The sequence below is a fragment of the Oncorhynchus masou genome, chromosome 13 (assembly GCF_036934945.1).
Source record: "Oncorhynchus masou masou isolate Uvic2021 chromosome 13, UVic_Omas_1.1, whole genome shotgun sequence".
NCBI classification, from domain to species: Eukaryota; Metazoa; Chordata; class Actinopteri; order Salmoniformes; family Salmonidae; genus Oncorhynchus; species Oncorhynchus masou.
Genome location: NC_088224.1, coordinates 72,029,992 through 72,055,597, shown reverse-complemented (window position 1 = coordinate 72,055,597; position 25,606 = coordinate 72,029,992). Strand labels below are relative to the sequence as shown.

At 45.2% G+C, this 25,606-nt stretch overlaps 1 protein-coding gene across 5 annotated transcripts in view; it reads left to right on the top strand.

The window, feature by feature from the left end:
• LOC135553017 (protein Aster-B-like) overlaps positions 1-25,606 on the top strand; it is a 103,002-nt gene that overhangs the window by 52,417 nt on the left and 24,979 nt on the right. For 4 of the 5 annotated variants that reach the window (XM_064985057.1, XM_064985054.1, XM_064985056.1 and 1 more), the window contains exon 5: positions 25,278-25,494. In XM_064985057.1, the coding sequence (XP_064841129.1) occupies positions 25,278-25,494 (217 nt within the window). Of the gene's footprint in view, positions 1-17,363; positions 18,010-25,277; positions 25,495-25,606 lie in introns of those variants that run through there. The other variant, XM_064985058.1, reaches the window with a different exon arrangement.

The window sequence follows — 25,606 nt, the reverse complement described above, 5'->3', positions numbered from 1 at the left end:
AGAGACTTGCAGCTGTAATTGCTTCAAAAGGTGTCTCTACAAAGTATTGATTTTGGGGGGTTGAATAGTTATGCACGATGAAGTTTTCATTTTTTTGGTCTTCTTGTTTATTTATCTTCAAAGTGGTAGGCATGTTGTGTAAATAAAATGATACAACCCCCCCCAAAAAAATGTATTTTAATTCCAGGTTGTAAGGCAACATAACAGGAACAATTGCAAGGGGGGTGAATACTTTCGCAAGCCACTGTTTATCACTTCCCGAAGCTACAGGGCACACAGTGTACAGTGTACATAGGGCAGCAGTCTCTAAGGTGCAGGGTTGAGTATCGGGTGGTAGGCGGTTAGTAGCAGTGACTAAAGTAATGTCTGTGATAGTGTGACGGGGTCTGCCAGGGTTTGTTCTGGTCACCAGAGCGTTAACATGATCTCACCCTCCTTTCACACCCTGTCTCACCCCCTCCCTCCCTCCTTTCTTCCTTTCTCAAAACCATTGCTTGCTTCTTAAACTTGCTCTTTCTCACAAGGGAGGTGCATCAGAGACGTTAAAATGAAACAACGTCATTTAGCTGGCAATCTAAGTAGGCCTAATCTTAAGTGTTGACAAGTGTTTCGTTACAACCCATCATGTCCTAATGAATCCCACTTACATATTAGTATAATGAATAAACATTATTGAGTTTGTGTCATATGTATTCTGCTGTAATTCTGTCTGTCTAGTGTAATAAACTAGAAAGTCAGTAAAGGTCTGGGTTGTGGCTGGTAACAGACATGGAGAATGGTTACCATTAGTGATAGCTGCATTAGCTGTCTTAATGAGGTGTTATGCATGCCCTCTTTAAGGCGATTACAATGGGGAATGTGATGATGCCCTCTGACCCAGTGCCTGTGGTTTAGTTGCCAATTGTGTTTGGAGAGTGTTATTGTCATTAAGGGGGCATGGAGAATGGGCTTTGTGACACTAATGCCCTGTAGCTTCAGGAAGTGATATTGGTTCCTCTCCTCCCTGTCTATAATACTGTTAATGTCTCAATGTGTTGTGAAAAGAACATCCAGATATTGCCAACATGACGCATGTCAAAACATGTCAACACTCTCACAAAATATGTTCCCATACATAACACACACACACACACACAAACACGAACACAAACTGACTGAATAACCCAGTTCACAATACAGCATGTGCCCTGTATTAACAGATTAAGAGGTCTAGCTGCTGATACTGATTACCTCTGGGTCTGACAAGATAAAGCATGAAACAACTGCAATAGGTCCCCCTAAATCCCTTCTCATGCACATCCAGCATGGCCCTGGGCGGTAAACACTTCAGCGACCCTACTAAGAGATCACTTTCCTGCGGCACGTGACCCCCAGCAATTCCCTCTACCCCTCTAAAGCTCCAGGACCATGCAGCCTGGTTCATGCAGGAGAGCAACTGAGTGAGCCATCTAGGGAAGAGGTGGGAGGACGGAAGAGGACAGAAGGGAGGTAGCAGGGCGGAGCATGCTCAGTAGGGACCCGGCAAGTTCAGCTGTCATCTGCAGTGGGGTCTGAAAGAAAGAGAATGCGAGGCAGAGAAAGAAAGAGAGAGAGAGAGAGAGAACACTTCCTAACGTCCTACCAAATGTTTGGCCATATTAGAGAGACATATTTATTTTCCCTTTTGTACTTTGACTATTCGCAAATCATCACAACACTGTGTATAGTCACAATATGACATTTGAAATGTCTTTATTCTTTTGGAACTTTTGTGAGTGTAATGTTTACTATTAATTTCTTATTGTTTATTTTGCTTTTGTTTATTATCAATTTCACTTGCTTTGGTAATGTAAACATATGTTTCCCGTGCCAATAAACCCCCTGAGAGAGAGAGAGAGAGAGAGACCGTACTGCATATCCATAATGTGGGCTAACTTACAACACACAAACAAACATACACTCAGACGGAAGGCATCACTAGCGAGGGAGAGATCCCAGCCGAGAGGAGCACATGAATGAGAGGTGAGTGAGTGAGCGAGCGAGCGTTGGCATAGTGTTACTTACTTCTGGGTGGAAGAGGAGGAGGGGAAACCCAGGGAGGAGGCAGTGTGATTGGTAATGATTTGGCACCGGCCCCAGTGTGGGAAAGTCTGCTATTGATATGATATTTGGAGTGGGTTTAATCTACACAGATGCAGCAACAGCAGGACAGGGAGTGAAGCCAATACACAGAAACCGAACTTGGTACCAGAGCATTTTGTATTATTCTGTATGTAAATCCGAGACACTCCATTTAGTCTGATATGTTACATTTTGTATGGTTACATAAGACAAAAACTAAAGTAGGGTGGTTGGTCGGAGTGGATGGGTGGTCGTATAATGTGAACTTCTAGCAACCCAAAGGATGCGAGTTTGAATCTCATCACGGACAACTTTAGCATTGTAGCTAATTAGCAACTTTTCATGTACTTTTTAGCTCCTTTGCAACTACTTAGTATTTAGCTAACCCTAACCTTAACTCTTTTAGCTAACCCTTCTCTAACCCTAACCTTAACCCTTTAAACTAACTCCTAAACTTAACCTTAACCCTAACACTTAGCCTAGCTAACGTTAGCAAGTTAGCTAGAATTTGTAACGTCATACGCAAATTGATAACATACAGTGCCTTGCGAAAGTATTCGGCCCCCTTGAACTTTGCGACCTTTTGCCACATTTCAGGCTTCAAACATAAAGATATAAAACTGTATTTTTTTGTGAAGAATCAACAACGAGTGGGACACAATCATGAAGTGGAACGACATTTGTTGGATATTTCAAACTTTTTTAACAAATCAAAAACTGAAAAATTGGGCGTGCAAAATTATTCAGCCCCCTTAAGTTAATACTTTGTACCGCCACCTTTTGCTGCGATTACAGCTGTAAGTCGCTTGGGGTATGTCTCTATCAGTTTTGCACATCGAGAGACTGAAATGTTTTCCCATTCCTCCTTGCAAAACAGCTCGAGCTCAGTGAGGTTGGATGGAGAGCATTTGTGAACAGCAGTTTTCAGTTCTTTCCACAGATTCTCGATTGGATTCAGGTCTGGACTTTGACTTGGCCATTCTAACACCTGGATATGTTTTTTTTTAAACCATTCCATTGTAGATTTTACTTTATGTTTTGGATCATTGTCTTGTTGGAAGACAAATCTCCGTCCCAGTCTCAGGTCTTTTGCAGACTCCATCAGGTTTTCTTCCAGAATGGTCCTGTATTTGGCTCCATCCATCTTCCCATCAATTTTAACCATCTTCCCTGTCCCTGCTGAAGAAAAGCAGGCCCAAACCATGATGCTGCCACCACCATGTTTGACAGTGGGTATGGTGTGGTCAGGGTGATGAGCTGTGTTGCTTTTACGCCAAACATAACGTTTTGCATTGTTGCCAAAAAGTTCAATTTTGGTTTCATCTGACCAGAGCACCTTCTTCCACATGTTTGGTGTGTCTCCCAGGTAGCTTGTGGCAAACTTTAAACAACACTTTTTATGGATATCTTTAAGAAATGACTTTCTTCTTGCCACTCTTCTATAAAGGCCAGATTTGTGCAATATACGACTGATTGTTGTCCTATGGACAGAGTCTCCCACCTCAGCTGTAGATCTCTGAAGTTCATCCAGAGTGATCATGGGCCTCGTGGCTGCATCTCTGATCAGTCTTCTCCTTGTATGAGCTGAAAGTTTAAAGGAACGGCCAGGTCTTGGTAGATTTGCAGTGGTCTGATACTCCTTCCATTTCAATATTATCGCTTGCACAGTGCTCCTTGGGATGTTTAAAGCTTGGGAAATCTTTTTGTATCCAAATCCGGCTTTGTGTTCCTTGTTCTTCATGATGCTCTCTGCGCTTTTAACGGACCTCTGAGACTACCACAGTGCAGGTACATTTATACGGAGACTTGATTACACACAGGTGGATTGTATTTATCATCATTAGTCATTTAGATCAACATTGGATCATTCAGAGATCCTCACTGAACTTCTGGAGAGAGTTTGCTGCACTGAAAGTAAAGGGGCTGAATAATTTTGCACGCCCAATTTTTCAGTTTTTGATTTGTTAAAAAAGTTTGAAATATCCAATAAATGTCTTTCCACTTCATGATTGTGTCCCACTTGTTGTTGATTCTTCACAAAAAAAATACAATTTTATATCTTTATGTTTGAAGCCTGAAATGTGGCAAAAGGTCGCAAAGTTCAAGGGGGCCGAATACTTTCGCAAGGCACTGTATTGTTCATTTTACAAAATGTACACGTTTTTACATATAATACGAATTGTAATTTGGAACATATTATATGAAATGGGTGATGGACATCCAGCAATTAATACATATCATACTAAATGGAGTGTCTCGGATTTACACATAGAATAATACCAAATGCTCTGGGACCAGGTTGAGGAACCAGGGGATAGAACCCACTGCATGTGTCTGAGTTTTGGCCTTTCAGAGTGGACTATATTATTTGCCTGTAGTTTTGTTTTGGGCACTTCAGAACAGATATGTAGCACACTGCAGGGCTGAGCCCCCATCCTTCTGTTTCTATAGGCAGTCCCATAACCTCTCTCTCTCTCACACACACAACAGTAATGTATACAGTGCTGCCTTGCCTTCTTACAGGGACATGTTCTGCAGGGTTATTTTCACAGTGACATAACAATGGAGGCTCCCTGACCAGGGCTGCACCAAGATGGGGATGAAGAAGTAAAAGCCGTAAGGAATGAAGAAAGTCCCTTATAAACAAAATGTCTCTGTATTAATCAGTAGGGCCAGTTTCATGGTAACTTTAATGTGGAAAGATGAATTTGTATGATTCGTGATGATTCCGATGGAAGCATCCAACACGTGGGAAAACTCTGGACAATTTCCTCTGTCCCCTAACACTTGCATACACAGACACACTGTATCTCTCTTTCCACTTGCTGTGAAAACAGCAACTGCAAAGGGGCCTGGGTGTGCTAGAATTTCAGGACAAAGTCCCCCCTCTCTCTCTCTCACATGAAGGGAGAAGGGATGGGGAGGTATACACTGCAGTATCATGGGGGAAATGCATGTCTGTGTTTTCCTCTGGAAAAAGCCTGCAAGATTGTTCTCCCTGGACTGGAGCTTTGCTGTTGCCTCTCTCGCTCTCTCGCTCTCTCTCGCACGCTCTCTCACGCTCTCTCGCTCTCTCACGCTCTCTCGCTCTCTCTAGCTCTCGCTCTCTCTCGCTCTCGCTCTCTCGCTCTCTCTCTCGCTCTCTTTCTCGCTCTCTCTCTCGCTCTCTCTCGCTCTCTCCTCTCTCCTCTCTCTCTCTCGCTCTCTCCTCTCTCTCTCTCTCTCATCTCTCTCGCTCTCTCTCTCGCTATCTCTCTCGCTCTCTCTCTCGCTCTCTCTCGCTCTCTCTCGCTCTCTCGCTCTCGCTCGCTCTCTCGCTCTCGCTCTCTCGCTCTCTCGCTCTCTCTCTCTCTCTCGCTCTCTCTCTCTCGCTCTCTCTCGCTCTTGCTCTCGCTCTCTCTCTCTCGCTCTCTCTCTCGCTCTCTCTCTCTCTCCTCTCTCTCTCTCGCTCTCTCTCGCTCTCTTGCTCTCTCTCTCTCGCTCTCTCTCGCTCTCTCGCTCTCTCTCTCTCGCTCTCTCCTCGCTCTCTCCTCGCTCTCTCTCTCGCTCTCTCTCTCTCGCTCTCTCGCTCTCTCTCGCTCTCTCTCGCTCGCTCTCTCTCTCCCTCTCTCTCTCTCTCTCTCTCTCTCTCTCTCTCTCTCTCTCGCTCTCTCTCTCTCGCTCTCTCTCTCGCTCTCTCTCTCGCTCTCTCTCGCGCTCTCTCTCTCGCTCTCTCGCTCTCTCTCTCGCTCTCTCGCTCTCGCTCTCTCTCTCGCTCTCTCCTCTCGCTCTCTCTGCTCTCTCCTCTCTCTCGCTCTCTCTCTGCATTCACCATATTTTCTCCAAGTTGACTGTTGTCATCGCCATTCTTTAGAAACCTCCCTACGGCGCTGTCTGAGCTTCCCAGCGATATTTCTGGCATTGAAAGCGTTTTTTTCAGGTCGCCTAAGTCCTAACTATGTAAAGAATTGTACAGTACCAGTCAAACATTTGGACACACCTACTCATTCAAGGGTTTTTCTTTATTTCATACTATTTTCTACATTGTAGAATAATAGTGAAGACATAAAAACTATGAAATAACACATATTGGATCATGTAGGAACCAAAAAGTGTTAAAACAAATCAAAATATATTTTAGATTTTAGATTATTCAAAGTAGCTAACCTTGGCCTTGATGACCGCTTTGTATTCTCTCAACCAGATTCATGACGTAGTCATCTGAGATGCTTTTCCAACAGTCTTGAAGGAGTTCCCACATATGCTGAGCACTTGTTGGCTGCTTTTCCTTCACTTTGCGGTCAAACTCATTCCAAATCATTTCAATTGGGTTGAGGTTGGGTGATGGTGGAGTCCAGGTCATCTGATGCAGCACTCCATCAGTCCTTCTTGGTCAAATATTCCTTACACAGCCTGGATGTGTGTTTTGGGTCATTTTCCTGTTTGAAAAACAAATGATAGTCCCACTAAGTGCAAACCAGATGGTATGGTGTATCGCTGCAGAATGCTGTGATAGCCATGATGGCTAAGTATGCCTTGAATTCTAAATATATCACAGACAGTGTCACCAGCAAAGCACAATCACACCTCCTCCTCCATGCTTTACAGTGGGAACCACACATGCGGAGGTCATCCATTCCCCTACTCTGCGTCTCACAAAGACATGGCGGTTGGAACCAAAAATCTCAGATTTGGACTCATCAGACCAAAGGACAGATTTCCACTGGTCTAATTACAATTACTCATGTTTCTTGGCCCAAGTAAGTCTCTTATTATTATTGGTGTCCTCTAGTACTGGTTTCTTTGCACCAATTCGACCAAAAAGGCCTGATTCACGCAGTCTCCTCAAAACTGTTGATGTTGAGATATGTCTGTTACTTGAAATCTGTGCAATCTGAAGTGCAGTTAATTGTCCATTTCTGAGGCTGGTAACTCTAATGAACATATCCTCTGCAGCAGAGGTAATGCTGGGTCTTCCATTCCTGTGGCGGTCCTCATGAGAGGCAGTTTCATCGTAGTGCTTGATGGTTTTTGCGACTGCACTTGAAGAAACTTTCAACGTTCTTGAAATGTTCCACATTGACTGACCTTCATGTCTTAATTAAAGTAATGATGGACTGTCATTTCTCTTTGCTCATTTGAGCTGTTCTTGCCATAATATGGACTTGGTCTTTTACCGAATGGGGCTATCTTCTGTATACCACCTCTACCATGTCACAACACATCATGAAGCTGGTTGAGAGAATGCCAAGAGTGTACAAAGCTATCATCAAGGCAAAGGGTGGCTACTTTGAGGAATCTCAAATATATTTTGATTTATTTAACACTTTTTTGGTTGCTACATGGTTCCGTATGTGTTATTTCATAGTGTTGATGTTTTCAACACTATGAAAACATTTTCAAACCTTTGAATGAGTAGGTGTGTCTGAACTTTTGACTGGTTCTGTATATTTATATTTTTTATTATTATACATTTTCAAGATGCAATAACTTTTTCAGTGTAAACTTAAATGACTAAAACCAGATACAAAGTATGTAGAAAAGATACCAAAATAAAAGCTACACAGTCAGGGAGAATTGAACATTCCAAAAACAATGAATTTAGCAGTATTGATTTTGTTGTTTGGTTTGAGCAAAATGACACAGCATGAGCCATGGCTCAATGCATAGAATATGTAGGAAATTAGCTCTCAGATCCTTGACGAAATGTGTTACATTTGCAGGAAATTAGCTCTAAAACTGCAAAAATGTCTTCATGCTCCATGGAGAAATGTGTATAATTGCAGGAAATACATTTTTCGACACCACCAAGATAGGGGCCTCTAAAATGTTCTCTAAAAGTCAGCCACACCGATGGTCAACCGCTCCCACTGCAACATCCCCTGCCACACCCACCATCTAAGCCCCTTTTAAATCCAGAAACCTGCTATCACAGTATATCCAGCACCCTGATGTAATACTTAGTATTTCAGTATTTATTTTAGTGGATTATTTGATCATTTTTTTATGGGACAAGATTGATGTAATACATAACATAACAAGGATAATGTAATAACATGATGCTGTTAATGTATGTGACATAGACAAGCACCATAGACTAGGAACATAATGCAATATAATCTGACACAGGTTGATATGTTTTAGTTTCTTAGCTTCCTTTTATCCAATTATTGTCAAATGAAACAAGTTCTTAAGTGCTCAGAGATGCACCTTTCATCCTATCATGATCAATACAAACCTGCAAAACAACAATCATATCACTATCTGGCCATATTTTGCTTCAACACAGTATAAGTACTTTGTGTTTGACTGCTGGCATTGGCAATGGGATAGTACAGCCCTTATCTGTTGATTTATGTCTACGAACGGATGGTGATGACTGTATCTCAGCTTTGGGTTTTTTATTGGATCGACTGTCATTCAAGAGGAGGTGGATTCTGGCTAAGACACATCCTGTGAAAACTATGTGCCATCTCTGTGTGGTTTGACAACCATTTTCTGCATCATATTCTCACAACGTTGTATCCAAGCAATATTTCTGTGGGAGGAAAACAGATATCAGAAAGCAGGGGACACTGTGCCAAAGGCAGCGGCTGTTCTTTATATAGGCTGAATGGTTATTGAACAAGCCTTTTGTAATGATGTATATAGTATGGAGTCAGGCCCGGGCAGTTGAGTGCAAATAGAAGCTGAGAGCATTTAGTCTTAGTGTTAACACTCCTGTATTCACACAGGGCCTTGCACCTCGTCTTTAACGTACAGTGAGCCGTGTTATTTAGGAACAGCCAGGCGTGCACATCGTCTGTCCGTTTTCCATTAAGCTTTTTAAACGCATAGTAAAAAAATAACACTTTCTAATATCACCATACGTGATCAGAGTTTTTCCGCTCTGTTTACTATGTCCGCCTATCTGCCTTTTACAAGACAGAGAGACTAAGAGTGAAAGACACCTTTTGTGTTTTTTGAGAGTGTCACGGCCATTGGAAGAACTGGACCAAGGTGCAGCGTGGTGAAAGTACATATTCTTTTATTTAAAAAAAGACGCTGAACATAACAGTAAACACTACAAAACAAACCGTGAAGCAACAGGCTATGTGCCATAAACAAAGTCAACCTCCCACAAAGACAGGTGGGAAAAGGGCTACCTAAAGATGGTTCTCAATCAGAGACAACGATAGACAGCTGTCCCTGATTGAGAACCCTACCTGGCCAAAACATAGAAATAGAAATAATAGAACATAGAATACCCACCCCAACTCACGCCCTGACCAAACCACAATAGAGACATAAAAAGGATCTCGAAGGTCAGACCGTGACAGTACCCCCCCCCCCCCCCCCCCACACACACACACACACACACTGACTCCGACTGCAAAACTTAAACCTTTAGGGGGGGGGGGTCTGGGTGGCCATCTATCCGCGATGGCGGCTCAGGTGCGGGACGCAAACCCCGCTCCACCACTGGCTCACACCACTTTGGTGGCACCTCTGATGCGGTGACCCTCGTCGTCGACCCCGGCCCGGGCACCCTCACTGCGAGCCCCGGACTGGGCACCCTCGCTGCGAGCCCCGGACTGGAGACCCTCGCTGGGGGCCCCGGACTGGAAACCGTCGCAGGGGGCCCCGGACTGGAAACCGTCGCAGGGGGCCCCGGACTGGAGACCGTCGCTGGGGGCCCCGGACTGGAGACCGTCGCTGGGGGCCCCGGACTGGGCACCCTCGCTGCGAGCCCCGGACTGGGCACCCTCGCTGCGAGCCCCGGACTGGGCACCCTCGCTGCGGGCCCCGGACTGGAGACCCTCGCTGGGGGCCCCGGACTGGAAACCGTCGCAGGGGGCCCCGGACTGGAAACCGTCGCAGGGGGCCCCGGACTGGAGACCGTCGCTGGGGGCCCCGGACTGGAGACCGTCGCTGGGGGCCCCGGACTGGAGACCGTCGCTGGGGGCCCCGGACTGGAGACCGTCGCTGGGGGCCCCGGACTGGAGACCGTCGCTGGGGGCCCCGGACTGGAGACCGTCGCTGGGGGCCCCGGACTGGAGACCCTCGCTGGGGGCCCCGGACTGGAGACCCTCGCTGGGGGCCCCGGACTGGAGACCCTCGCTGGGGGCCCCGGACTGGAGACCCTCGCTGGGGGCCCCGGACTGGAGACCCTCGCTGGGGGCCCCGGACTGGAGACCGTCTCTGGGGACTCCGGACTGGAGACCGTCTCTGGGGGCTTCGGACTGGAGACTGTCTCTGGAGGATTCGTACCACGGATCATCACTGGAGGCTTCTTGCCACGGATCATCACTGGAGTGGAGAGACACACAGGAGGCTTAGTGCGTAGAGCTGGCACAGGGCTTACCGGGCTGGGCAGACGTACAGGAGACCGGGTGCGTGGAGCTGGCACAGGTTATACTGGGCCGTGGAGACACACCGGAGGTCTGGAGCGCAGAGCTCGCACAACCCATCCTGGCTGGATGCTTACCCTAGCCCGGCAACTGCGGGGCACTGGCACAGGACGCACTGGGCTGTGGATGCGTACCGGCGACACAGTACATGTAACCGCAAAGCATGGTGCCTGAAGGGTCACATGCTCCTCAATGCGACTGTCTTGCTCCACACTCCAACCCCTCCAAACTCTTTTTGTCCCTCTCCCCTGCCAACCACTCCTTGCTCAAACGGTCCAAGAATTCCTCTTCGGTCTCGGACTCACCCCTCAGTACCGACGCCCACGTCATCTACCCCCCCCCCCCAAAAAAAAAAAAAAATTATATTTTGGAGCTGCCTCTCAGGTTTCCGTCGTGTCCTCTCTTCCTGACCACGCTGCTTGGTCCTTTGGTGGTGGGAAGTTCTGTCACGGCCGTTTAAAGAACTGGACCAAGGTGCAGAGTGGTGAGCGTATATATTATTTTATTTCAGAAAAGACGCTGAACAAAACAGTAAACACTACAAAACAAACCGTGAAGCGACAGGCTATGTGCCATAAACAAAGTCAACCTCCCACAAAGACAGGTGGGAAAAGGGCTACCTCAGTATGGTTCTCAATCAGAGACAACGATAGACAGCTGTCCCTGATTGAGAACCCTACCTGGCCAAAACATAGAAATAGAAATAATAGAACATAGAATACCCACCCCAACTCACGCCCTGACCAAATCAAAATAGAGACATAAAAAGGATCTCTAAGGTCAGGGCGTGACAGAGAGACACCTTTTGTGGGGGTTTTTGAGCTCCTGGTGATTATGGAGCAGTTTTGAATGTAACCAATTCTCTCTCCAGATAAAAGCCATATGTCAGGTTTTGATTTGTCATAGGTCAGCTGATAAAGGCAGAATGTACATTTCGCTGTTTCCAACCCCACTCTGCGTGTATTTGTAAAGCACAAAATGTGAATTGAATTACCCTCATATTGAGGCATTGTGCTTCTCTTTTCAATGTTTTCATTATAATTTTCAAAGATTTACAGCATCATTTCTAATAGTTAATTGTGTTTTCCATATCAGGTTATTTCAATGTATTAGTATGATTCTTTCTAGATAAAATCACTCACCTCAGACTAGTCATTCTGTAATACAGTAGCTGAGTGTACAGGTACATGAAGTATTGACTTGATCACAGTGGTTCCCTATAGTGGTCAGACTTCTAGTGGTACACCAGTAAATTGGGACCCAAATAAAGAAATACCCCCCGCCAGTCCTGCCTGTCACAATCAAACCTTCTCACCACTCCCATGCCCAGAGACCTGCTTCTGCCACGTCCTCGCCAGATGGCACTGTCCCTGTCCCGTCGGCTGTTGGTGCCATGCCGTGTGTCCCGTGGAGGGATTTGTCCTGTTGGCAGCCTGTTTCCTCTCCCTCTTGTCACCCCTCAGTGACCCTGGCCCCCACAGCCCCAAGCACGCTGTCTGTCTGTCCCCAAGTGGCTCTCAAAGCAGAGCAGCAGGGACGGATGTACAGTGGTAGTTTCACTGTGTACAGTGGTAGTTTCACAGTTCTAACCCCATAGGAAAGCACATCGATCCATGCTCAGAGGATGCTGCTGTCACTTTGGAGCCTGTGCAACACAGCTTGCAATCCCCCAGCAAAGTGCACTTTAAAACATCATGCCAGTAGATAACCCAGTGTGTGAGTGCTATCCTAATGTACCCAACACCCATTGACAGGCTAAATATCTGATTGTGAGGCTTGTCACCCAAATGGCTTGTCGCCCTGGAAACCGCATGGCTAAACACAGTAATGCAATGCTGCATCAGGGTTGCGATGGTGTAAACAGCCCTTTGGCCCAGAAAGTCGGAACAGAACAGAGGCTTTCAACATTGGGCGGTTGTTGGCACAGCGTCTTAAAAGAACGCAATACTAACCCGTGTGGGACTAGTAGTAAACCAGACCTGGGGCAGAACAGGCCATTTAGCCATCTATGGACCCCATACACTTCCCACGTCTTAGTGTTTCTCTCAACGTTGGTCAGTTGTGCCATCTGGGTCTCCCCTGGGTGCACAACAATGAGAGCAAAAAAAGTAGGTCAGTTTTGATGTGAGCCTAGGCAGGCTTATGCAGGCAGGGTGAGACTGGGCCATGGGCAGCGTAAGAGCCTGGGCCCTTTGTCCCACAGCACTAGCCAGTCAGTTCTTTCCAGCACCAGACCTCAGGCTTTTATTGGGGTGTTTTCTTTACATGAAAGTGAATCTAAATCAGACGTGTGACATGTATAAATATGGTGCGTATCATTGTAGTATATCTGATGCTGTACTATGTTAGTACAAAGTTGACAAATGTGTCTTTTTGATATCTTCAAGAGATTCTTGTGTATGCAGCTTTCACATTTAAGAGCATGAGAAGGTTAGGTGTTTATTCCACTTTACATCAGCATTTAGGCTATGTGAGTGACCCAACTTTGGACATAGAGTTCCACCATCTTGGATAAGTTATTTTTGTGTGAACCTGTGGGGGAAGTTTTCCGCTCGACCTGATGGACTTAGTGGGATGTTGTATCCAGGCAGCATACACCTCCTTAATAGGCTTAGGAGAAAAAATATATAAATCACAACTTCGCCTGTGGTATTTTTACATGTTCTCTATCTTGAGGAGCCACTTAAGTTCATTGTGGCCATGTTTACACAGGCACCTAAATTCTGATATTTTTTCCCACTAATCAAATCACCTCTGAAAAAGATCTGCTGTGAAAATATCTAATGTGATTGGTCAAAATACCAATTAGTGGAAAAATTGGGCTGCCTTTGTAAACGCAGCCTATGTGAAGCTCGGTAGGCCTATGTAGTCTACTGAAGTGAAATTCCCTTTTTGCCAATTTAAAACAACATTTTCTTAGCGAGGATGACAGTATTTGAAGAAGTAACTTCAAATGCAAATAACTTCAAAGGGAAAATAACTATAGCAAGCATTTTTTTCACTGCAACAGAATGACTAACGGCTAAGTGTAAATGGAACTGTCTTTGAAGTGATGTTTGACATATGGCTTCAGGTCTGTAGGCGGCATTGGACCATTAGATGTATGGTCCATACGCCAGGATAATATCTCAAGTATTCAATTGTTTCCTCTTTTTATTACACCAGCTATTGGTGGTGATGGGAGGCAACTATGGCAACTGAAATATTGAGTCCACTGTATATTGTGAGATTAACGTGTTGATCTGAAGATTACTAAGCACCTTGTAAATAGATGCTTACGAGAATTGAATGAGAAGCTTGTATTGTCTATTGAGGTAAACACATTTCACAATTAGAAATGGCCTAGTTCTTACTTTTCTTACACCTTGGTTTGTAGGTGGGTTTGGGTGTATGTGTTGTATGTTTGTTGTAAATGTTATATCCGTGTGCTCTGGGGTGTAATGGGCCTTCTGGGAATTGGTTGTATAATTCAGGAGAGGCCAGTGTCGTTTCTTTACTATCATTAAATTGAAGACTTATAGTTTGTTTCAAAGATTCTCTGTAATTAGTATTTTTTTTTTCACCTTTATTTAACCAGGTAGGCTAGTTGAGAACAAGTTCTCATTTACAACTGCGACCTGGCCAAGATAAAGCATAGCAGTGTGAACAGACAACACAGAGTTACACATGGAATAAACAATTAAAACAAGTCAATAACACAGTAGAAAAAAAAGAGAGTCTATATACATTTACATATAATACATTTTTCGTAATGGAAAATCAAGTGGAAATTACAAACCACAGAGTATTTTTAAACCTACAAGTTGTACATTTTCTCCTACAAGGTTCTCCTGCATCCTCCATCTGTAGATGGCTCAGTCTTCTTTCATTACTCGATCAATGGATTAATCATGTAACTGTAATTAACTAGGAAGTCGGGGCACCAAGGAAAAATATTTAGATTACAAGGTTAGAATTTCCAAATATAACCTTTCAGATATTTTCATATCTGATCCATAGTCTTCTGATTAATTAATTATTTACTTTACCTCACGTTAGTCTCATTCCAAATATCGTAAATTGTTGGTTATCTGCACGAACCCAGTCTTCACTATGAGTCATCTATATATCAATTGTCTTAAATCATTTATTTATTAATAACTAAGTAATTCACAGAAATGCATAAACAAACAGTAGATATGGTTACATGTAATGATAGGAGAATGTGCCCTAGTGGGCTAAACCGGCATGGCGGCTTGTTAGACAAAAGGGAAGTGGGGGTCGACTAAGAAGTCACTACAGAGTGATAATTATAACAATTGAAATGCTAATCCTTTGCACATGAACGCTCACTCATTCGGGAACAATTGCAAGTAATATATATACACTGCTCAAAAAAATAAAGGGAACACTAAAATAACACATCCTAGATCTGAATGAATGAAATATTCTTATTAAATACTTTTTTCTTTACATAGTTGAATGTGCTGACAACAAAATCACACACAAATTATCAATGGAAATCAAATTTATCAACCCATGGAGGTCTGGATTTGGAGTCACACTCAAAATTAAAGTGGAAAACCACACTACAGACTGATCCAACTTTGATGTAATGTCCTTAAAACAAGTCAAAATGAGGCTCAGTAGTGTGTGTGGCCTCCACGTGCCTGTATGACCTCCCTACAACGCCTGGGCATGCTCCTGATGAGGTGGCGGATGGTCTCTTGAGGGATCTCCTTCCAGACCTGGACTAAAGCATCCGCCAACTCCTGGACAGTCTGTGGTGGAACGTGGCGTTGGTGGATGGAGCGAGACATGATGTCCCAGATGTGCTCAGTTGGATTCAGATCTGGGGAACGGGCGGGCCAGTCCATAGCATCAATGCCTTCCTCTTGCAGGAACTGCTGACACACTCCAGCCACATGAGGTCTAGTATTGTCTTGCATTAGGAGGAAACCAGGGCCAACCGCACCAGCATATGGTCTCACAAGGGGTCTGAGGATCTCATCTCGGTACCTAATGGCAGTCAGGCTACCTCTGGCGAGCACATGGAGGGCTGTGCAGCCCCCCATGACTGACCCACCGCCAAACCGATCATGCTGAAGGATGTTGCAGGCAGCATTACGTTCTCCACGGCGTCTCCAGACTCTGTCACGTCTGTCACATGTGCACAGGGCGCCAGTGGCGAATTTGCCAATCTTGGTGTTCTCTGGCAAATGCCAAACGTTCTGCACGGTGTTGGGCTGTAAGCACAACCCCCACCTGTGGACGTCGGGCCCTCATACCACCCGCATGGAGTCTGTTTCTGACCGTTTGAGCAGACACATACACATTTGTGGCCTGCTGGAGGTCATTTTGCAGGGCTCTGGCAGTGCTCCTCCTGCTCCTCCTTGCACAAAGGCGGAGGTAGCGGTCCTGCTGCCTGGTTGTTGCCCTCCTACGGCCTCCTCCACGTCTCCTGATGTACTGGCCTGTCTCCTGGTAGCGCCTCCATGCTCTTGACACTACGCTGACAGACACAGCAAACCTTCTTGCCACAGCTCGCATTGATGTGCCATCCTGGATGAGCTGCACTACCTGAGCCACTTGTGTGGGATGTAGACTCCGTCTCATGCTACCACTAGAGTGAAAACACCGCCAGCATTCAAAAGTGACCAAAACATCAGCCAGGAAGCATAGGAACTGAGAAGTGGTCTGTGGTCACCACCTGCAGAACCACTCCTTTATTGGGGGTGTCTTTCTAATTGCCTATAATTTCCACCTGTTGTCTATTCCAGTTGCACAACAGCATGTTGTCAGTGTAGCTTCCTAAGTGGACAGTTTGATTTCACAGAAGTGTGATTGACGTGGAGTTACATTGTGTTGTTTAAGTGTTCCCTTTATTTTTTTGAGCAGTGTGTTGTCTTGAACGCTGGTGAAAAGTTTGTTTCTGTTGGAGAGTTTCGTTCTCTCTCTCTCTCTCCCTCTCTCTCTCTCTCTGTGTGTGTGTCTCTCTGTGTCTTGGTTAGAGGGGATAGTTCAGAGTGACATTCATTCATTCTCCGCGTTCAATGATACCGAATTCCTAGCTGCAGACTAGTAATTAATATCAACGACTTGTTCTTATTCTGTCGGTATTGATAGTCTAAGAGTTTAACCATGTGGTATGGTTAAAAGATTCAGCAATAGTCTACAACCTTTGTCCTCTTCTAATAGAGAGAAACATGGTCTGGTGATAATTTCTCAAAGTTGGTTTTATTCGGAATTGCAGAAAAGGGGCTGTCCCAGGATGCCTGACCCTAACTGGGCACAGGGGCGGTCCTCTGATTTAGTTCAAATCAAAAGGGAATTGTATTTTCCTTCATTAAACAGTCCAAAATCATATTACATAATTATACAAACAGTATCATACTCACTCATTCATCTTATACAACAATTAGATGTAATCCTCATATCTGAGGCTATTATATAAACAGCGTTATGGTAATGTGGCCACACCATCTCTCGTGAGCTTCCCCAAGTTGTAACAAACGGATCAGTTCGTAGCTGGACTCTTCACCGATCTTTTAAACTTTCTGCGGAACATGACATTTGTTTGTACCTCAAGTTCTGTGAGGTGGAAGAAATTCCTTTGTGCTCTATGAAAATTTACTCTGCCTCTTATACTGTGTGGACATGTGGCAGGGTCTTCTCCTCAGGAATTTATGACCTCTCTCTGACCACAGCAGCCTAGTTGAAGGAGGCAAGGGGAAGCAGGGAGAGGGGGATGGGGCTTGCTATACCCAAAGAGAGCAACATCATGACACCAGTGATGTCAGCCCCTCCCTTCATGAACAGCATGAATAATTGAGTGGCCAGCAGGCTCAGAGCACCAAGCAGTGGCAGAATGCAAAGCCTTTCAATCCCTCAGACTCTCTCTCCCTCGGACTCTCTGTCCCTCTCTCCCTGTCCTTCCCTCAGACTCTCTGTCCCTCTCTCCCTGTCCTTCCCTCAGACTCTCTGTCCCTCTCTCCCTGTCTCTCCCTCAGACTCTTTGTCCCACTCTCCCTCCCTCAGACTCTCTCTCCCTCTCTCCCTTTCCCTCCTTCAGACTCTCTGTCCCTCTCTCCCTCCCTCAGACTCTCTCTGCCACAGTCTCTCCCTCACACTTTTACTCTGTGTGTGCCTGTGAATATTGGATCAAACTAGCGATTGCGAGAATCGAGAACACCCTTGCTTGGCTGCAGACATAGCGGACGCACCAGTCAGGTGAACGGAAGAGCTGAGAAACGCAAGGGGAACAGGAGAGAGGGGAGTCTGGGAGTGAGGGAGGGAAGGAGCAGACTCCGATAGATAGAAACAGAGAGATAGAAATAGGCTGTGCACTAGCCTCAGTACACTCTCCAAAGGGAACGCTCTGCGCTCTCTCTTGTCTCTGCTTCCTCTCATCCTCCTGGCATGCTCCGGAACCCATCCTCCCCCCTTCCCCTCATCCTCCTGTCCCTCCTCTTTTCCCCCATCTGCGGCTCCCGCTGGTTGAATGAAGCCTTGACTTGAAAAGGGGCTGACTGCATCGGAGCTGGGTCTACATGGCTACCAGGTTAGTAGGGAGGGAGAGAGCAACCTGCCTGTCTGTCTGCATGCAGAAAGACAGACACACTTCTGCTGCATTCCAGTGCTGAAGATGGGGGTGGGGGTGAAAGGGGAGTGTCAGTCAACAGCCCAGCGATCCTCTTGTCCCGTTTGGCAAGTGTTGTCACGGGGACGTAATTTAGCTCATTATTAAGAGATCACGCTGGCTGGAGGAGATCAGAGCCCTAAGCCTGCTAAAGGAAATCTCCCAGGGTTCTCTCTCTTTTCTTCTCTATTCTTTTTCTGTTCTCTCCCGGGAGAGAGGAGTAGAAGGACAGCTCAGATGAACAGCTCCTTGCTGCTTCTTTCTCTATATGAGGATATGGAGGTTTTTGAGTGCGTCACAGCAACCAACGGAGGCTGGATGTTTGTGAACAATGTAAAGGATGCTGTTGTGCCTATGATTGACTGGTGAGGAGTTGGGACAGTCAATTGTCTTTGATATGGCGGCCTTGTAGTTCTGTGGCCCCAGGGGATTTAACGTCTGTGTGTGTGCGTGTGTGTGTGTGTGCGTGTGTGTGTGTGTGTGTGTGTGTGTGGGGGGGGGGGGGGTTGGTAGGTAGGTAGTTGGGGATGTTTTGGGAGTCGGGTAATGTGTTTATTGTGTGGGTGTGCTTATGTGATGTTTATGGTGTGCTTATGTGATGTTTGTGGGTGTGTTTATGTGATGTTTGTGGGTGTGTTTATGTGATGTTTGTGCTGTTTGAAGCTATGTTCATGCATGATTTGAGTGTCTAGGAGTATATGGATTTTACCTCTGTGAATTGTTTGTATGACATTTGAGAGGCCATTTGCACTGTGTGTGTGTGTGTGTGTGTGTGTGTGTGTGTGTGTGTGTGTGTGTGTGTGTGTGTGTGTGTGTGTGTGTGTGTGTGTGTGTGTGTGTGTGTGTGTGTGTGTGTGTGTTTGTGTGTTGCCGTTGAGCTCGGTCCACCCCTGCCCTTTGGAGCACAGTGAAGCACAAGGTCCATTGCCAGATGGGTATTTTCCAGGGTCAGCAAAAGCGTCAGTGAGAACAAGGCCCCTCGGAACAGTCCGGAACTCTGGGCATTGTGAAGCGAAGCGTTGCCCTCCCCGTTTGGATAGCCTGAGCCCAGAGATTTAGAGCACATTACAAAAAGACAGCAACAAAGTGTCACCAGCAGACTGATTTGCTTTTCTCACTGGGCATGTGTAGATTACCAAGCTCATTATAATGCTTTTCAGCCTGCATCTTATTGCTCACTGTTCTTTCTTTGACCATCATTTGCTTGTGTGGCCCATATTTGGTCTATATGTGTTCCATGTGCAGTCCAAGTGCATGTCACTCTGCTGCAGTATGTGCAGTCCATGTTCTTATCAACCTTATCTTACATACAATACAATCAGGACTGTGATTGTTTCTGGTGCTGTAATGCAGATGAGCCCAGCTGCTTCCCTGCCTTAGGGACCTACTGGATCTCCACACACAATCTAGTCTCAGGGCAATTTGTAGGATTTGGTATGTAAATGTTCCCTGTATTTAGTATGATGTATTACTTTACATTAGGTTACATTATGAATGGAATAGCGATTGTACAATACCTTAGGAATGAGATTAAGAATGAGATTAAGAATGGTATCATATGTCTTACCCGTTTGTACAATAGCATGCGAGTTGCTTGAATGAACTTATCATACATTGCGGAGAATGCATAGTATTATGTCTTCCTCTGAGACCAGGTTAGTTGTTGCTTCATAACAACAGAGGAGAATTATGGGGAGAATTTATTTTGGTGTTAAGGAGAACTAATGACAAAAGTTAGAATAATTTATGTAGCAGGTTAGTTGAATTGGGTTAAGTTTAGAATTAGGGTTGCTGGAAGGAAAAGTTCAAACTTTACAATTGTCGCTAACGCGACTTGAACCTTTGGATTGCTAGACGGTTGCAGTATACGCTCATCCATTCTCCCCGACCAACATCCCAACTTTTGTTTCTGTCTAAAGTAACTAGAACATTAGTAGATATTATACTTATTGGAGGCGTTCAGAAATAAGGTGTTGTATGTTTTGTATGGTTCTGAGGCCAGGCTTCAAAAGAGTATGCAAATGGTGTCATTAGATGGCACGTTGAGTATTATACTAATGTAGCAGGGGAAAAGTTGCTGGTTACCCAGTTCTACCCAGTCCTCAATCAAAGTCAGCCATGATAGTGTTGTTTCTCGCTCCCTCTCCAAATCCCTTATTCCACGTTAAAAGGCCAAGCTCGACAGAAGGCCTGTCTCTGCCCAGTAGGTTATATATAGAAGCATATTATGAATATTTAAAGACATTCTCTCTAGTCCCAGTTGCTATAGCAATATTCATATAGAAGGTGCTTTGTTGTGCTTCATTGTGTGAGCGAGGAGCCGGTAAGGCTTTTTAGCGGTTTTATCCACAATTCACCATGCATTGTCGCTCACTAGTCATAAGAACCACATCTTTTTCTCTTACGAGTCACTATAACCATATCCACCACATGTCCACACAAGGCATTTCATGGAGTGGAGGGGGTGGTGTATGGTGCATTCCCCTACCATGACATGCAATGGGTTCCCATGGTAATAAAGGGATTCTATGCTCACTCATTTCAACCCATTACACTCCTTCACCCAGTATGTAGTGTTGTTGCATTGGAAAGTGTGTCATAAATGTTTGTCATTGTATACAAATGGTGCTGCTACTTTAATGTTTTGTGTTGTTGTTCTGGGTCAGCTTCAGGTATAGGCCGACATCCAGAAACAGCTGTCTCTATTGTTCTACTGTAGGATGCCATTTTTACCGCCCATGCAACTGTCCTCTCCTCTCGTGCTGAACAAACGAGAGACAATTAACTTGACAGGAATGTGTATTGGTCTGTCACACACGTTACGTTTGGTTCATAAAGTAACCCATTGTAGTATGTGTATTTTTTATTTTCTGCATCGCTGGGAAGGGCTCGCAATTAAACGTTTCACTATTAGTCCACACCTGTTCTTTACAAAACATGTGACAAATAACATTTCATTTTCCTATGACTAATTTGCCTATGATTAATAAGCCTATGACTCTCTTGTCTGACTGTACATGTTAGCATGTGTACCTGGTCTTGTCTGATGAGCAAAGACACACACTACTGAGAATGAGCTGATCAAACCTCCATTTATATGTTGAGGATTTATGGGCTGTTATTGGCTGCCTTTATCATGTTGATTGACGTGGGATCCAACTCTGAACGCTCATGATAACTGGCTGCACTGTTCTAAAAAATAATAATCTATAACACCTTCAATGCGTTTAGGCTCTCTGGGCGTGCAATATTAGTCGGCTTAGGTTCATAATGAATATTTTCAAAGACGGGTACATAGGCTTCTATCCAATCAGATGACAGATAACAGAGCTGTCAGCAGGTGTCAGGGCCTGTGATCATTATGACCCTGTGGTCAGTCAAAGCCATTCCACTTATGGAGTGGACTGGCCATAATGGGGTTATAAACCCATAGGCAAATGTGATGATGATGACTGGCAGATATCTGACTGGGTAGTTCTACTACGGTGTGTCCTGTGTGCTCAGCTCAGATCTTAACTCTGTCTGGTTCTGTGGATCTGATGAAACCCAAGTGAGTTAGACCATTAGTAACTGACCCAGGATGTGACATGAAAAATGATGCAGCTCACACAGCCCACTGGCATATGAGAACTGTTCTGTGTGTACTTGTGTGCATGTGTGTCAGTGTCTGCGTCAATGTCCGCCCAGGTACATCTGCATCCTGTGAGTGTGTAGGTGCATACTTCTGTTTATGTGTGTGCTGCTGCAGTGTGTGCGTGAGTGTGTGTGGTGTGTGTGTGTGTGTGTGTGTGTGTGTGTGTGTGTGTGTGTGTGTGTGTGTGTGTGTGTGTGTGTGTGTGCCTGCATAATGTGTGTGTATCTCAGACAGACTCTGGGTTCAGACACTGATTAACATGCAGGAGAAATAGCAGTGTCCTCTGCTTTGTACCAGCTCACTGCATTATTCACTGATACCACAACACTACATTATGAGGGCAGCTTGTGAGACATTTCATATACATCTTGTGCAGTTTTACATGTGTACATTGACATATACCAGTACATACACATTGTATATAGATACATAGGTCTGTACTCACAATTGCTCAAACATATGCTGAATCATCATTGTCTATGATTGTATGTTGAAGTATTATGCAATAGGTATGTGTGCATACAGTCTGTTCTCCAAAAACCTGCAGTACATACAGTATGTACTCTACACAAGCACACTTTTGCTTATCACATAACACCACGTAATTTGTTTGTAACCACAATGTACTCTATCAGAGCTGATGATCCATCCATCCCATTAGTTAGATGAGAGATCAGCTCTGGGTACTGCAGAGCACAGTGCACCTGGTATGTATCCATGCAGACAGGCAGACAGCGGCCACCAGTACTATTCACTATGATTTAGTCTATGCTGCATGCAAGGCTTCTTTGAAACAGTAGAATGGTATAATTGCTTCACTTCTTACATACATACACCATTGGCTGGCCATGACTTTGCATAACACCACGTCAAGTAACCGGGGCTGTCCGGCGCCTAGCCACACAGATCACTGACAGCTAGGCCTTTTGATGCCTCCGTCTTCATTGTGAGCAGTGCCCATCCTGGCTGCAGACAGAGCCTCCCTGGGATTCTGTGGATGCAGCCGAAATGGCACCCAGTACCTTATGGAGTGCACTACCGTTGACCAAAAGCAGTGCATTATAAAGGGAATAGGGTGCCATTTGGGATGTTGCCTGTGCAGGCTGGTCTCAGAGGTGGAACATAATAAACAGGTTAACCTGTGGTTCAGGAAGGGAAGCAGCCCTCGCTCCACTCCTCTAATCTTCCTCTCCAGTCCTCTCCTCTTATATTAGTGCTGCATGTTTCTCTACCTCTATCCATTCATCTATGAGAGAGAGAGAGAGAGAGAGAGAGAGAGAGAGAGAGAGAGAGAGAAACAAACAGAAACAAACTTTTCACCAGCGTTCAAGACAACACACTGAACGTAAATACACTGCTCAAAAAAAATAAAGGGAACACTTAAACAACACAATGTAACTCCACGTCAATCACACTTCTGTGAAATCAAACTGTCCACTTAGGAAGCTACACTGACAACATGCTGTTGTGCAAATGGGATAGACAACAGGTGGAAATTATAGGCAATTAGCAAGACACCCCCAATAAAGGAGTGGTTCTGCAGGTGGTGACCACAGACCACTTCTCAGTTCCTATGCTTCCTGGCTGATGTTTTGGTCACTTTTGAATGCTGGCGGTGTTTTCACTCTAGTGGTAGCATGAGACGGAGTCTACATCCCACACAAGTGGCTCAGGTAGTGCAGCTCATCCAGGATGGCACATCAATGCGAGCTGTGGCAAGGTTTGCTGTGTCTGTCAGCGTAGTGTCAAGAGCATGGAGGCGCTACCAGGAGACAGGCCAGTACATCAGGAGACGTGGAGGAGGCCGTAGGAGGGCAACAACCCAGCAGGAATTCGGTAACATTGAATGCGTAGAACGACAACCGCCAAAACATTCATTCTATAACAAATTAATGAATGTCACTCTGAACTATCCCCTCTGAGAGAGAGAGAGAGAGAGAGAGAGAGAGAGAGAGAGAAAATCTTTTCAGCTTGTGTTCAAATTAACTACTGCACCATAACTCAACTGAATATCAACATTATAATAACCATGCTGCTTAACTGTCCCTGTTACTCTTAGTCTCTGCTCATGGACTTCTCATCTGTCCAGATTAGTTAGAAAAGAATGAAAATGGGATTGCAGAAAAGCTAATCGATAAAGGTTTAAATGTCAATGTCAGGAGGATTTAAGTATAATTCTATATTTTCACATGCTCGTTTTTCAGTGTGTATTTCCACGTACACCCCGGGGGAAGGTTTCTCCTGGCACTTTAAAGATGCAGTTTGTTGTTCATACATCTCAATAAGCAGCAGTAGGATATGAAATCCATTATCTAACGCAAGATTTCTCACTAATCTTCATGACTGACGTAGAGTATGTGATCTGTTTTTGACCATGCAATTTTCTCTGCTGCTCGCTGCTGCTGTTGTTATTGGTCTCTGGGTTTTGTGGGCTAGCTGCTGTTGTTATTTACTGTGTTAGTGGGTGGCGTTCAAGACTATTTGCCGTGATGTAAACGTGATTACTCCCTCTGGGGATGAATGGAAGCATGGGCCTCAGTCTTTGCATGTTACTCTAGTAGGCCTAGCATTGCCTGTGGGACGGTAACACATTTGCATAATTTACTTGGCTTACATTTTAATAAGGTATTTAAATTAACTGAAGAGTTCTACAATTAGTTCCTCAGTGTTATTAATGTAATGTCTGTTCTTTTTTTGTCATGGGTTTTGCTCTGGCCCTACATTCAACAGTGCAGAATATGTGGTTTCATGATCAATCAATTAATCAAATGAATTTATATAGCCCTTCTTACATCAGCTGATATCTCAACGTGCTGTACAGAAACCCAGCCTAAAACCCCGAACAGCAAGCAATACAGATGTAGAAGCACCGTGGCAAGGAAAAACTCCCTAGAAAGGCCAGAACCTAGGAAGTAACCTAGAAAGGAACCAGGCTCTGAGGGGTGGCCAGTCCTCTCTTGGCTGTGCCGGGTGGAGATTATAACAGTACATGGCCATTAAGGCCAGATTGTTCTTCAAGATGTTCAAACGTTCATAGCTGACCAGCAGGGTCAAATAATAATCACAGTGGTTGTAGAGAGAGCAACAGGTCAGTACTTCAGGAGTAAATGTCAGTTGGCTTTTCATAGCTGAGCATTCAGAGGTCGAGACAGCAGGTGCGGTAGAGAGCGAGAGAGAGTCGAAAACAGCTGGTCCAGGACAAGATAGCACGACCGGTGAACAGGTCAGGGTTCCCTAGCCGCAGGCAGAACAGTTGAATCTGGAGAAGCAGCACGACGAGCATACTTAAATTCACACAGGACACCAGATAAGACAGGAGAATTACACCAGATATAACAGACTGACCCTAGCCCCCCAGTACATAGACTATTGCAACATAGATACTGGAGACTGAGACAAGGGTGGGTCGGGGGACACTGTGGCCCCGTCCGACGATACCCCCGGACAGGGCCAAACAGGCAGGATATAACCCCACCCACTTTGCTAAAGCACAACTGTAATTAAGAAGTATAATTAATAATCTCTCTCCATCTCTCTGTCTCTTTCTCACACCCAGCACTGCCAGTAACTCCAACAGGAGCACGCCTGCTTGCTCGCCCGTCTTGCATCCTAAACGCTCACGCTCGCCCACGCCCCAGAGCCTGGAGCCTGGTGAGAACATGGTGGAGAAGGGCCACTCTGACCACTCTGACAAGTCCCCCTCCACCCCCGAGCAAGTGGTCCAGCGAACCTACTCTCTGCAGTCCGCCCGCAGCGGAGGCAAGAACTCCAAGGTGAGCGTCATTGCACAGGTGGACCATCTCTGTCTCAGGGCTCTCCTCTTTCCACCAATCACAGTACAGCACAGTACAGGATCATAGTCCTCCTCCACCATTCACTCTACAG